We start from the raw sequence: 12393 nt of genomic DNA on the forward strand, positions 1-12393 counted from the left end.
ATCTATTTGTTCCAAAACCTCCTCTATTGACACCTCAGTCCAGAAGAGTCCCTCAGATTTCTCACCTAAAAAGAATAGCGCAGGTGTGGGAATCTCCCTCACATCCTCTGCTCTGAAATCTGATGCAAAGAATTCATTTAGCTTCTCCACAACGACCTTGTCTTCCCTCAGCACTCCTTTAGCACATTGATTGTCCAGTAGCCGCACTGAATATTTGGCAGGCTTCCTGATTCTGATGTACTTAAAAAAAATTGCTGTTAGTTTTTGTGTCTTTTGATAGCTGCTCTTCAAATTCTTTTTGGCCTGCCTAATACACTTGACTTACCAGACTTTATGTTCCTTTCTATTTTCCTCAGTATGATCTGACTTCCAATTTTTGAAAGATGTCTTTTTGTCTGTAACCGCCTCCTTTACTCTGTTGTAAAGCCATGGAGGCGTTTTTTTTGGCCACCTTACTTTTTTTTTTTTTTTTTTAATTTGAGGTATACATATAGTTTGAGCCTCAAAAAATTTCCATGTAGCCTGCAGGCATTTCACTCCTATGACTGTTCCTTTTAATTTCCATTTCACTAGCCTCCTTATTTTTGTGTAGTCTCCATTTCTGAACTTACATACTACTGTGGTGGGTTTCTTTGGAATTTTACCCCCTAGAAGGATGTTAAATTTAATTTAATTATGGTCGCTACTACCGAGCAGTTTAGTTATATTCACCTCTTGGACCAGATCCTATGCGCCAGTTAAAATGAAATTAAAAATTGCCTCTCCCCTTATGTGTTCCAAGACTAGCTGCTCCAAGAAGCAGTCATTAATAGACTCTAGAAATGTTATCTCTGCATAACATTCTGAGGTGATGTGTTCCCAGTCAATATGGGGATAGTTGACATCCCCCATTATTATCGGAGAATATAAATTTCAAGTGCACAAATAAGCCTTGCAGCCATCAGACACTTTATAAGAGTATACTGACTCCTTTGCTCACTAAGGGCCCTATCGAATTTCCTCTGAAGTCTTTCCATTGAATTCAGTGGGAGCTGGATTGGGCCCCTGAGGTATTTTAGTTTGTCTTGTGGTAAACTTCTGTAGTCTCCAGCTAGTCAGTACCCCACCTTGTCCAAACATTAATAAAAAGGCCCCTGTTTCCTATACACATCCCAGCTCTAAATATTATTCCAATATAAATAAATATTCCAATAAAAGGCTATATGTTTAGACTTATGGATTACCCAATGAAGAATCACTGGGATAAGTCCTGAGTGGTATGTCTGAACATTTTCCATCAAAACTGTTTTTGAAAACTGGATGTTTGACACAGGAAAAATTTTCTAAGGAAATTGCCTTTCACTGAAAATTTTGACTTTTTGTCTGAAAACCAAAAACTTTTCAGTCGATTTTTAATCATAAACTTTGGGTTCTTTATTAATCTTTTTTGACGAAAGATTGAAATTTTCACTAGGAAAAAAATCCATTTTCCAACCGGTTTCATAACTGCCACTGAAGTCAAATATATTGGAAGAGCCCATTTTATCAAAGATATTTAACCTTTCTCTTGTAATTTTAATATGTTTACAGATACGTAGAGTCCGGTTGGGCGCTTTATTTAAAACTTAGTAACTAAATAAAGACTATATAGCAACATGGAAAGGTAACGGGCTTTGAAATCAGAGGATTCACAGTGGGACGTGACAGATGGTCAACCCATATTTCCAGAAAGTTTTTTTATGAAAAATTCTAAGATCTACAAAGGTCTCTTTGCTCTCCAAAATAAACCTAATTTCTCTTGCATGCACTTGCATTTAATCAATTGCCAATTTTAGAACAACCTGGATATGGACCCTCTTTCATGCCCACTGATTAAATGCAATGCCTTTTGAGAAGTTTTTCCAAGGTACACAAGAACAGTTAGGCACCCAAATTAAATTAACTTTCAGTGACAGTTGGACACCTAACTGGTCATTGGTTTCATCAGCAAAGAGGCAGAGCTGTAGGAAACAGAACTTTAATACCTACCGAGACTCCAGTGTCACCTGTTGAGGGTAAGGGTATGTGTAGACTGATTCTGCTGCGTCGGGCTCCATGGATCGACGCAGGGGGATCGATTGAGCAGCCAGTGGAGACCCGCTCAATCGATCCCAGAAATGCTCTCTGTTTGACGCAGTAACTCCACCCCCCGGAAAAGAGCAACGCTTCATTGACCGGAGCTCATTTCCCATTGGAGCAGTGAAGTGAAGACGTGTTGGTAAGGGAGCGTAAGTAAGTCGATGGGAGATACACATTCTACGGTATGTAACTTGCATATCTCCCATTGACCCAGTGTGGCAGTGTAGACCAGGCCCAAGTGGTTTGATTGGCAGTTATGGCAAACTTTACCTTTAACACTTGATTAAATGGATAATTCCAAAGAGTATTTTTTTTAAAACCTTTTAAATGCATTAGATTATCCTAAATAGCATTTATTATAAAATATTTACTAAGGAACATGACCCCTCTCCTTCACACACGAAGACCTAGATAGTATAATGATGGGCACACTAGAAATACATTAGATGGACAGGCACAGAAAAAAAGGGAGGAGGAAGGATGATCCTGGCAATGGACAGAGTCTCAGGAGATCTGAGTTCAGTTCCTGACTCTTCCACAGACCATGTGTATGACTTCAGGCAAGTCACTTTGGGTATGTCTACACTGCAATTAAACACCCATAGCTGGCCCATGTCAGTTGACTTAGGTTTGCAGGGCTCAGGCTATGGGGCTGTAAAATCGCAGTCTTGACATTTGGGCTCATGCTGGAGACCAAGCTGTGTGACCTTGCGATAGGGGAGGATTCTCTACCCTGGGCACTAGCCCAAGGCTAAACATCTAGATCAGCGGTTCTCAACCGGTGGTACGCCGAACAAGGCTGGGTGGTACGCGAGTCGTACCGCGCCGCCGAATCCGCCGCCACCTGAAGGGCCCTCCCACCCACCCTCGCGAAACTCTGCTGCCGAAAAGGGGAAATGGTGGAAGGGTTTTGGCGGAGGGCATTGTTCCCGCCATGGAGCCCACTGCGAAACCCCGCCGCAAGTCCCCCCCCGTCCCCCCGCCCCGTTTTGGTTGAGTACTGCTGATCTAGACAGCAATTTTACAACCCTGCAACCCAAACCCTGCAAGCTAGAGTCAGCTGACACAGGCCACTTGCAGGTGTTTAAATGCTGTGTAGACATGCCGTTGGGCACCTAGAATCTCGCTGGGATTCACAAGCTTGAGTAAGGCAAGGCTATCTATATAATGAATGGGGAGAGACCAGATGACTCAGAATTGGATTGACAAAAGCCAGCATGTAAGGCAGCTCCCCACCTAAATTAGCCAATGGAGATGCCAAGGCGAGGGGTGTTCCTAAGCCCCACCTCTCTCAGGTAGTTTGGTGCCTCCGTCTGCTTGGGATTTTCAGCTGCAAACCCTCTCTTGGCATTAGGTGCCTATGCCATTTGTGTAAGAAATTGGGGGTGAGGAGAAAGAGAGAGAGCTCTCTCATAACTTTCAGCCCAGTGGTTAGGATACTTATCAGGGTTGTGGGAGACCCCCAGTTCACCTATTTTATTACAACAAATGGAAAAGTAAGCTTCGAGCAGTGAAATGGAAAATCTGGAGCTTTTCTAATGTGTGTGACTAAACACTAAATAAAATAACTGATTTTCTATAATTCATCCAACAATGAGGCAATCGCCGTTTTGTAGAGTTTGGAAGTTTAAAATTTTAGAAGCCAGTTTTGCTCATTCACTGATATCAACCAACCACTTTGCTAATTGGACAGAAAGCATGACAGTCAGAGACTGACACAATTCAATGAGTGTCCGAAAACATAACTAAGTATTTTACAAGAGCCAAATGTCTCTGTGGCTTATGTGCAGAACACATACCTCCTCAGGAGGAGCACTGGAGAACGTGAGAGCTCAGACAACTAACTACATTTGAGTCCTTAAAAATTGTTTACATGAGCCAAATTCCTCAGCTGCTGTAAATCAGTATAATACCATTGACTGCAATGAAAATATGCCAGTTTACATCAGCAGAGGATTTGGCCTCAATCTTTTAATCTATTTTCTTATTTACATACCTGTATCATTCAAATAAATTATTTCAAATTGGGCAAAACATTCAGATGACATGGGGTCTGATTCTGCCTCCTATGTTTATAATATGTCTCAACATAGACATAGCTTTGGAAAGACCATACTGGAATTATACCATGCTATGATCCATAACGCTGAGGGAATGAGCAGTGCCTGGGAGGTAATTTGCACATTCTGCCTTAGTCTTGTGGGATCTCAAGCTGATATCTGTTGCCTTAGCCTGAGGTGGAGAGATGTTTAAATCCTCTTTTAGTTCTTTTGGGGATATGAAGCTTGATAAAGATTTTAGTTACAAATTTGAAACACTGCTCAGATTCATCAAAGGGGTCTCTGCAGCTTACACAAGCCTTCCAAATCAACCTGATCCCATTTATGATTTTTGCTTTGAAATTAAGTAATGCTATACTGTTTGGATTGAAACCGAGGTGACACTCAACAATTTTTTATTAAGCAGCACAGAAGAAGCCATATGCAGTGCATGGCAAATTTTATCGGTCCTACAAAATGCAGGAACTCTGCTACATGTTCGTGAGTACCTTTCTACTAGCAACCTGAATATTTACATATATACAGGTATAGAGATCTCTTGTAACAATTATGTTAAAAGTTTGTGTGGTTTGAACCCAAACCTCAGGCTGAAATTTGGGGTGGGACAAATCTACACAGACAAATTCGACACAAGGTTCACACAAACCTCTTAAGCAGATTTGCTTTGCAGAACTGCACAGTTGATATATCTAACTCTGATACTGTTCTCACTTAGCTGGACTGCATAAGGCCAGGGTAAAAGGAGCCCTCTTTGATGGTTATTAATGGAGGCTTCAGAATTTATAGATATGAATCAAAATGGCAGTGTCTGGAAAAATACATTGGATGGTTCAATCAATTTGTGGTTGACTGTGGCAATGACTAAAACAACAAAGTTGTGCACCATTGAGAAATGTAAACACTGCAAGAACATGGGATACACCTCATGAAGTATCTATTTAAACAGATTTCTGCTTGATAGCAAACAACTTGTTTTCACTTTATCAGGATCCTCACCTATGGTTCAAAGAGATATTGTGTTTGTGGCCTGTAAATAATGTTCTTAAATTTGTAACTCTTTTGTATTCTTGTGCTTCAGGTATCTAATATCTGAATTATAAAATCATCATCATCACTACCACCATCATCAGTAGCAGCAGCAATCCCTTGAAGTCAAAGATGATTGTTTTCCATGGATTGCCCATTTCAAATGATCTGTGGGTCCACTGATGGCTGATGAGGCCTATTCTAGAGCCACAGACTTTGCCACATTGCAGACACACATTTCCAAGGAGGGTAGGTGAACCTGGGATGTTGGTTTGAGCCATGATGGGCTCTTTCTGTCTCTCACCTTTTTCCGTTACATGTAGTCACATTTGGTTCTCAAAGTGCTGAATTTCCTGCCTCAAGTAATTTTTCTATTGTTGTTGGTCCTGGGTTATACATTCCCATGAGTTTATGTCAATGTTGCATTTCCTCATATTAGCCTTGAAGACATCTCTGTATTGTTTTTTTCCTGCCCTTCTCTAGCACGTTTGCCTTGACTGAGTTGAGAATACAAAACTTGTTTTGGCAGTTGAGAATCAGGCATCGCAAGCTGATGTCACGAGCATTGAGACGATGATTATCATCAACTTCACTGGGCAGGTCATGTTGTTCAGATTATGGAATATATACAGCAGCAAACTTTGTGCCTGTAATTCTTAACAACTGATCTTCTTTGGGGAAGGCACTTCTACAATACTAAGAGTATATCTACAGTGAATGCTAAAAATTGCAGTGTAGCTGGGGGTAGCATAGGCAGAGGTTTGGGGTCGCCAACCAAGTATATGTTCAAGGAGTCCAGGTATGTTTGCTCCCAGCTGGCCAGCCTGAGCTGGCAGCTGTGCTACCTTTAGCTACACTGCTATTTTTAGTGTGCTAACTTAAGCAGACCTAGAATGCATTTGTCTCTCCAAGCTGGGAAGCAGGTACCCATCTGCACTGTAGATGTACCATAAGAAGGGAAGAATTGGTTGTGTTTTGGTGAATATGTTAATTAAAAAAACCCAAAAAACCTGAAATCAAAGCATCCAACATTTTTGCTCTTCTACGTAAGCCTTCTCTTTAAACGAGATGAATCTATAAGCAGATAAATAAATGTTCACAACTTACCCCACCTACTTTCTCAAAATGAGAAGCGTCTCTTTTGAAATCGGTGAGTGTTCCATTAAAATACCACGTGAAGCTAATGTCTAGCAGCGGATCATGCTGAACTTGGCAGGGCAAGATTACACTTTCTCCAACAGTAACATCCATGTTTGAAGGTGCCAGAGTTATCCTTGTTGGTTCTATCGAGAACAGAAATAGTAATTTTAGCCATCCCATCAATTATCTTACCTTTCTGTATTACTAAGCTTTCTGTAAATATTAACATTCTATAAGATGCACTTAACCAGTGGCAGTCACTTTAGGTTAGTCAAATTCTACATTGTGAATATTACCGATAGAGTTCTGTCTCTGAAGTATTGTGAGAGCTTATTAACTTCAATAGGTGTTCCATGTGGCTCAGAGTAGAACATGACCTGTTGCGTAGTTTGTAGTGATAACGACATTGCAACATATGCAAAAATGTACAGTTCTGTAGAAAAACTAATACTGCTAATAATTAAAGGAAAAATCTTCCTCTCTGATCCATTCTGTGGATTTCTGTTGGATTTTCTGCACGCTTTTTGCATTATTAATGGAAGATCTACCTGTTGAGCAAGTACAGAATGTGATAATTTTAGCGATTAATATCTGTCAATATCAAACTTTGAATTCCCATACCTCTTGTATAGTCTAGTTGCTGGATTTATTGCAATTCAGAGCCATTTCAAATAACCTTATTTAAAAAACCCAAACATACCTGTAACTATTAAGTTTGTTGTGCTGCTAGCTGTTCCAAACTGGTTCTCTGCCAGGCAAGTGTAAATTTCAGCATCTAATTTAGTCACATTAGCTAGTCTTAGGCCTCCATCTTTTAATAACGTTATTCTAAAAAAATGATGGAGATATGAAAAATGCATCATGGGTTTGCAGAAGAAATAAACGAACATTCACCTTACTACATCATTGCAAAATAGATTAATCTCCAAATGGATGTTTTAAAATTTATACAGTATGACATGTAGCAGTGGAATCTAGCCCTCATTGTGTTTGCATGGGCTGTAGAAAGTACGTTAACAAGTCTGTTCTCCTTCGGAAAAATCCAGAACCCTGCTCATCCCCCAAAACTGGTTCCAGAGCCTGATAAAGACAGGTTTCCTGTTGTGTGCATGAAAGGTTCTTCCTTAGCGCTCCACCACCCATATAGTGCAGAGCACAGCTCAGTGGCCGTTCTCTGCATAGATGTTTGGTTGGTTGTTAATTCGGCACTCTGAAAAAGGCAACAAGATAGCTGTGAAGGGTAATTTAGGCCTGAAATTGCAACAGTAGTCACTCAGAAGTTGCCACTCTTTATCTTGAAGAGAAAAGATATGTGTGGCAGATGTAAGGGAAAGATCTTCTGAGTGCACAGCCCAGTTGCTTCAGCTGTGTATTGGAAACAAAATTGTCCCTTAGAAGGTGCTTGTTTCAGTGGGCTGCACCATCATTAATAGAGTACACGGAATTCAGTTATCCTATAAATAATATACGTAATATAAAATGTATTGTTTCCTAGGCAACACAGAGACTCATGTTTCAGGATAATATTTGCTATCTAGTGAATAAATGTAGCATTTCCAGACTACAACTTATTCTTGTCATTTGATGGCATCAATGACTTTTCATCTCTACTATTATTGTATAAAACCAACAATCATCAGTGATCATAGATCATGACTAAAGTACTGTAGCCAGGCTCCACACTACTGCTGCACTGCTCTTTATTTTAAAGTGGAACAATTGCCCAATTAACCGTTAAAACCACACACAGCAACTGTATGTTTCAGGAATGCTCTTCTTTTAGACTAGCTGAAAGGAGAGAATATTTAAAAATACTATGATGCAAACAATTAAATTAACAGATTTATCCACTAGTACAATAAATAACAAGGCAGCTTTGGATGACGAGACACTCTACATTGTTAAATTGAGTATACAGATAGAACGCAAAGACAGATGTTCCGAGTAAAGAATAAGAAAAGTACTTATGATTAATGCATGACAGTTTAAAAGGCAAGTGTAATGATAATAATGCATAAGGAAATACATGCCTGCAAAAATTAGAGCTTAAATTTATCACTTTAACATTTTCGTGTAATAACACAAAGAATGTCAAAAAGTATCTGAGAAGATAAAAAATTTAAATTCATTTCGAATTCCAACAAACTGACATGCATCCTCAGTACAAGTTTTATCATGTGGCTTTACTCAGGGTCTGTTTAAAGTTTAAACAATAATACTTACCTACTACTCAGACAGGAGCTCCTTTATTGCTGTGTCAGATGCTCTCACCCACACAAACACACATGTGGACAGCCACATAGCATGTATTGTGTTCACTGGTAGTATAATACAACAGATGCAGTACTGCTGACTGGGACCTGATTTGGTTCATGTACCCACACAGCAAAGACACAGTCAAGGTACCCTTCCACAATGGCAAATGTCACACAGCCATGCAAGAACAGCGTTACTCTGAGGGCTGCAGAAGGAGGCATATGTGGGTTTATGCAACCAGAGGATATATTATGATGACACAAGTCAACCACAGTAGACACCTGGCATCCTTGGAAGGGTAGGAATGGGGGGAAAGAGGAAGGAACAGAAGGATCACTGCTGGGCCTATGATGTAGGGTCATGTGTGTTGCAGAAAGAACTGGTTGAAAATGTTGTCATTTCCCCTCATTCTGGAAAAAGAGCTTCTTTTTTTTAAGCAAAATGGAAAATTTCATGGAAGAATGTCAGTTTCTGTTGAAAATTATCAAATGTTCATTGAAAAACTGAAAATCAAAAACTGAAAAAAAAAACCCTGCTTTTTTTGCAAATGAAGAAAAATAGGTTTTAAACTATTTTTGTTTTTTTTCTCACCATCATAACAGCACCTTACCCAACCCCTCCAAAAATTAATATTATAAAGAAAAATGATAATGAAAACTAAACAATAAATTCCAGAGGGATAGCCATGTTAGTCTGTTTTTAGCAAAACGAGAGTCCTGTGGTACCTTAAAGACTAACAAATTTATTTGGGCATAAGCTTTCATGGGCAGAAACCCACTTCGTCAGATGCATGAAGTGGAAACCTCAGTTTGGTAGGTACATATACACATGCAAGGATGGGTGAGTTACATATACAGTAAATAACAATAAATGCATCATTAACTTTATTTTTGTGGAGGACAAAAATCATTTCCTAATCAGCTATGATTTCCAACTTATTGTGAGAAAAATCACCACCCTATATCATGCTTGCATAATGGCTGTTGCAAGACAAGTGTTCCAATGTAACCTGGTGTATCTGAGCTAGTATAGATATTGCATTAGTCCAAAAATATTCACTTACCAGGGTGAAAATGGTTGGGGGAGATGCTTTAATTCAGACATTTGGGTTAGTTTCCCTTACAGTACAGCTGCCACTATTTACATAAGTCATATCTCTTTTCCTGTCTGCATACCTTCCTCACCTGCAACTCCAATCAGGGAATTTAGAATACAGTGATAAACATAATGTGCACATGACATTTCCATATCATTTATAAATCCCTTTCATTAAAATCGTTACACAATCTTTTACAAAGTTGACGGAGTCCAAAATACTAATGGACAGACAGATGTAGTCTAAACACAAAATTAGGGTCAGAAAAAGTGTCAACAAAGACTGGAAAGAGAAAAATAACTGTTATTAATTTGTAAAAAGATATGCAGGGAGGAATATAATAAGAGGATTTTAAAGAGAAGGAGAAAGCATAATTAAATAAATATACAGAGATTCTGATTTTTAAAATGTTCACTTAGATTTAGAACATTTCATCTGGCAAAAAGACCATAACAAATATATCTAGATTCTTGAAATCACTTAGTGCTTGACTATGTACTTGAGGGGGAGAAGGGTGCATTGGGACAGCTACACCAACATAGCTGCAAACCTTTAGTGGTATATTCTGCTCCTATGATTTGAACTAGTATGACTTAACTTGGTGTGAAACTGGAGTATGTTGCACCATTGCAAGTACCTTTTGGTCAGACTTTATATTAGATGGCATATATATATTTCTTAAGGATTAATAAATGATTAATAGATTTCTAAAGTATGCTATAGACATGATTAATAAGTTTTATAGATAGTTACTTCAAGAGAAGTACTTCAAGAGAAAACATTATTAGAATGTTATCAATCATGGTTAGAAGGAATCTATTGAGCTGTTGGACTCTATGACAATACGTGTCTTCTACACGAGGGGTTTGCATTAGTGTAGCTACATTGATGTAGTTATCCCAATGCAAAAAAATCCAGTGTTGACAAGGCCTTAGATCAAGCAAAAGAGAAAATTGGATCAGGGTATAAAAAAAGAAAATGTCTATTGTTTAATTAAAACAAATGACATTTAGAGTGCTTTGAGCTATTTGCAAGTCGAGCTTGTCTGAAATAATGAAGGAACAAGCTTATTAAAACTGGATATATTTAAGAATCACATTATTTTTCAGAATTAAACAAAACAAATCAATTCTAGAAAAACAGTATTGTCAAAATAAAATCTTTATTGGTAAACTAAAAAGCCAGCTCTTTACTTTTTCAATTACTAAGGCAGCAAATACAGCTCAGCTGATGAAAAGAATAGACCCTGAAATATCTGCTAACCCCCACAACTATCTCCCTGTAATTCTAGACAATCTCAATGTATATTATATATAAAGAGTCAGGAATCTACACTTTCTAACAAAGCAAGTATCTTTCTACAGGCTGGCTTTCAAGAAGTGACCTAGATTTCTACTTATTAGCTTGTAATATATTAAAAATTAGACTGCCTTCTAACGTTCCACATATTTATAGCATATTTCAATACAGAACAATAGAGAAAGGCTTGATCCTAGTTTTCAGATTCTAGATTCCACTTTCAAATACCTGCACGTGCACTTTTAATGCATTACCATTTTCTAGCACAAAGAGTACAGTAAAAACGCTCATTCTTGTATATACATGTCCAAGTTTGTGAAGTCACAGATGGAGGCTGATTTGAGGTCTCATTCTCTTTGCATGGGAAAATATGGCATAGGTTAGGAGATAATGAATTATGGTGGAAACACAGGAATTACCACACTGGATCAGTCCATCTAGACCATTATTGTGTCTCCAACAGTGGCCAGAACAAGATGCTTCAGATATAGATGTAAGAACCCTATAGTGATCTATCCCCAACATTAGTTGTCATCCTGATCTCCAATAGTTAGAGACTGGCTTAAGCCCTAAAGCACGAGGTTAAATATACCTTCATTATGAGTTATATAAGTATCCCATGTATTTTTAAATTTTGCTAAATTCTTGAACTCAACCATTTTTTGTGGCAATGAGTTCCACAGTATAATGATGCATTGGATGAAAAAGTATTTCCTTTTATCAGTTTTCAATTTGCCAACTTTTAATTTAATTGACTATCCCCTTGTTCTTGTAGAAAGACAAGGAGGATGAGGTTATATCTTTTATAGGACCAACTTCTGATGGTGAAAGAGACAAGATTTCAAGCTTATACAGAGCTCTTCTTCAGGTCTGGGAAAGGTACTCAGAGTGTCACAGGCAAATACAAGGTGGAACAGATGGTTTAGCATAGGTACAAACATACACCTACTTACACATACTGTAAAAGACCACTCACAGTGAAGATGCCAGTTTGTATTATCAGACAGGGAGAACAGAAGTACCTGATCTACCTTTTCTATACCATTCAGTATTTTATCTGGTTTTATCATATCCCCTCTTTATTGCAGCTTTCTAAGGTAAATAATCTTTAAAAATGATAATTTTTCCAGGCCTTGATCATTCTCGTCACCCTTCTTTGAATATCCTTTAATTCTGCATGTCCTTTTAAGATGAAGGGAAGGGAAGAGGATTAAGGATGAAAAAAAATAATAAACTGTATAACCTAGCTTTTACGCAGCATTTTCTTCAGTAGATCTCAGAGCACTTTACAAAGGAGGTCAGTATCACTATGCCCATTTTATAAGGGGAAAATGAGGCACAGACAGGAGAAATGTCTTGCCCAAAGTCCCCCAGCAGGCGAGTGACAGGCCCAGGAATAGAATCCAGGTCTTTGGAGTC

General features: G+C 38.5%; 1 protein-coding gene across 3 annotated transcripts in view; it reads right to left on the reverse strand.

Annotated features, from left to right (window-relative positions):
* The window catches only part of CNTN3 (contactin 3), a 329597-nt gene that overhangs the window by 25292 nt on the left and 291912 nt on the right, over positions 1 to 12393 (reverse strand). For all 3 annotated transcript variants that reach the window (XM_067542552.1, XM_067542548.1, XM_067542559.1), the window contains exons 10-11: positions 7024 to 7151; positions 6291 to 6466 (exon numbers count right to left, since the gene is read on the reverse strand). In XM_067542552.1, coding sequence (XP_067398653.1) covers positions 6291 to 6466; positions 7024 to 7151 — 304 coding nt within the window. The remainder of the gene's footprint in view (positions 1 to 6290; positions 6467 to 7023; positions 7152 to 12393) is intronic.

Source organism: Emydura macquarii, unplaced genomic scaffold (assembly GCF_026122565.2).
Source record: "Emydura macquarii macquarii isolate MOO-44397 ecotype Brisbane River unplaced genomic scaffold, CSIRO-AGI_Emac_v2 contig_71, whole genome shotgun sequence".
Taxonomy (NCBI): domain Eukaryota; kingdom Metazoa; phylum Chordata; order Testudines; family Chelidae; genus Emydura; species Emydura macquarii.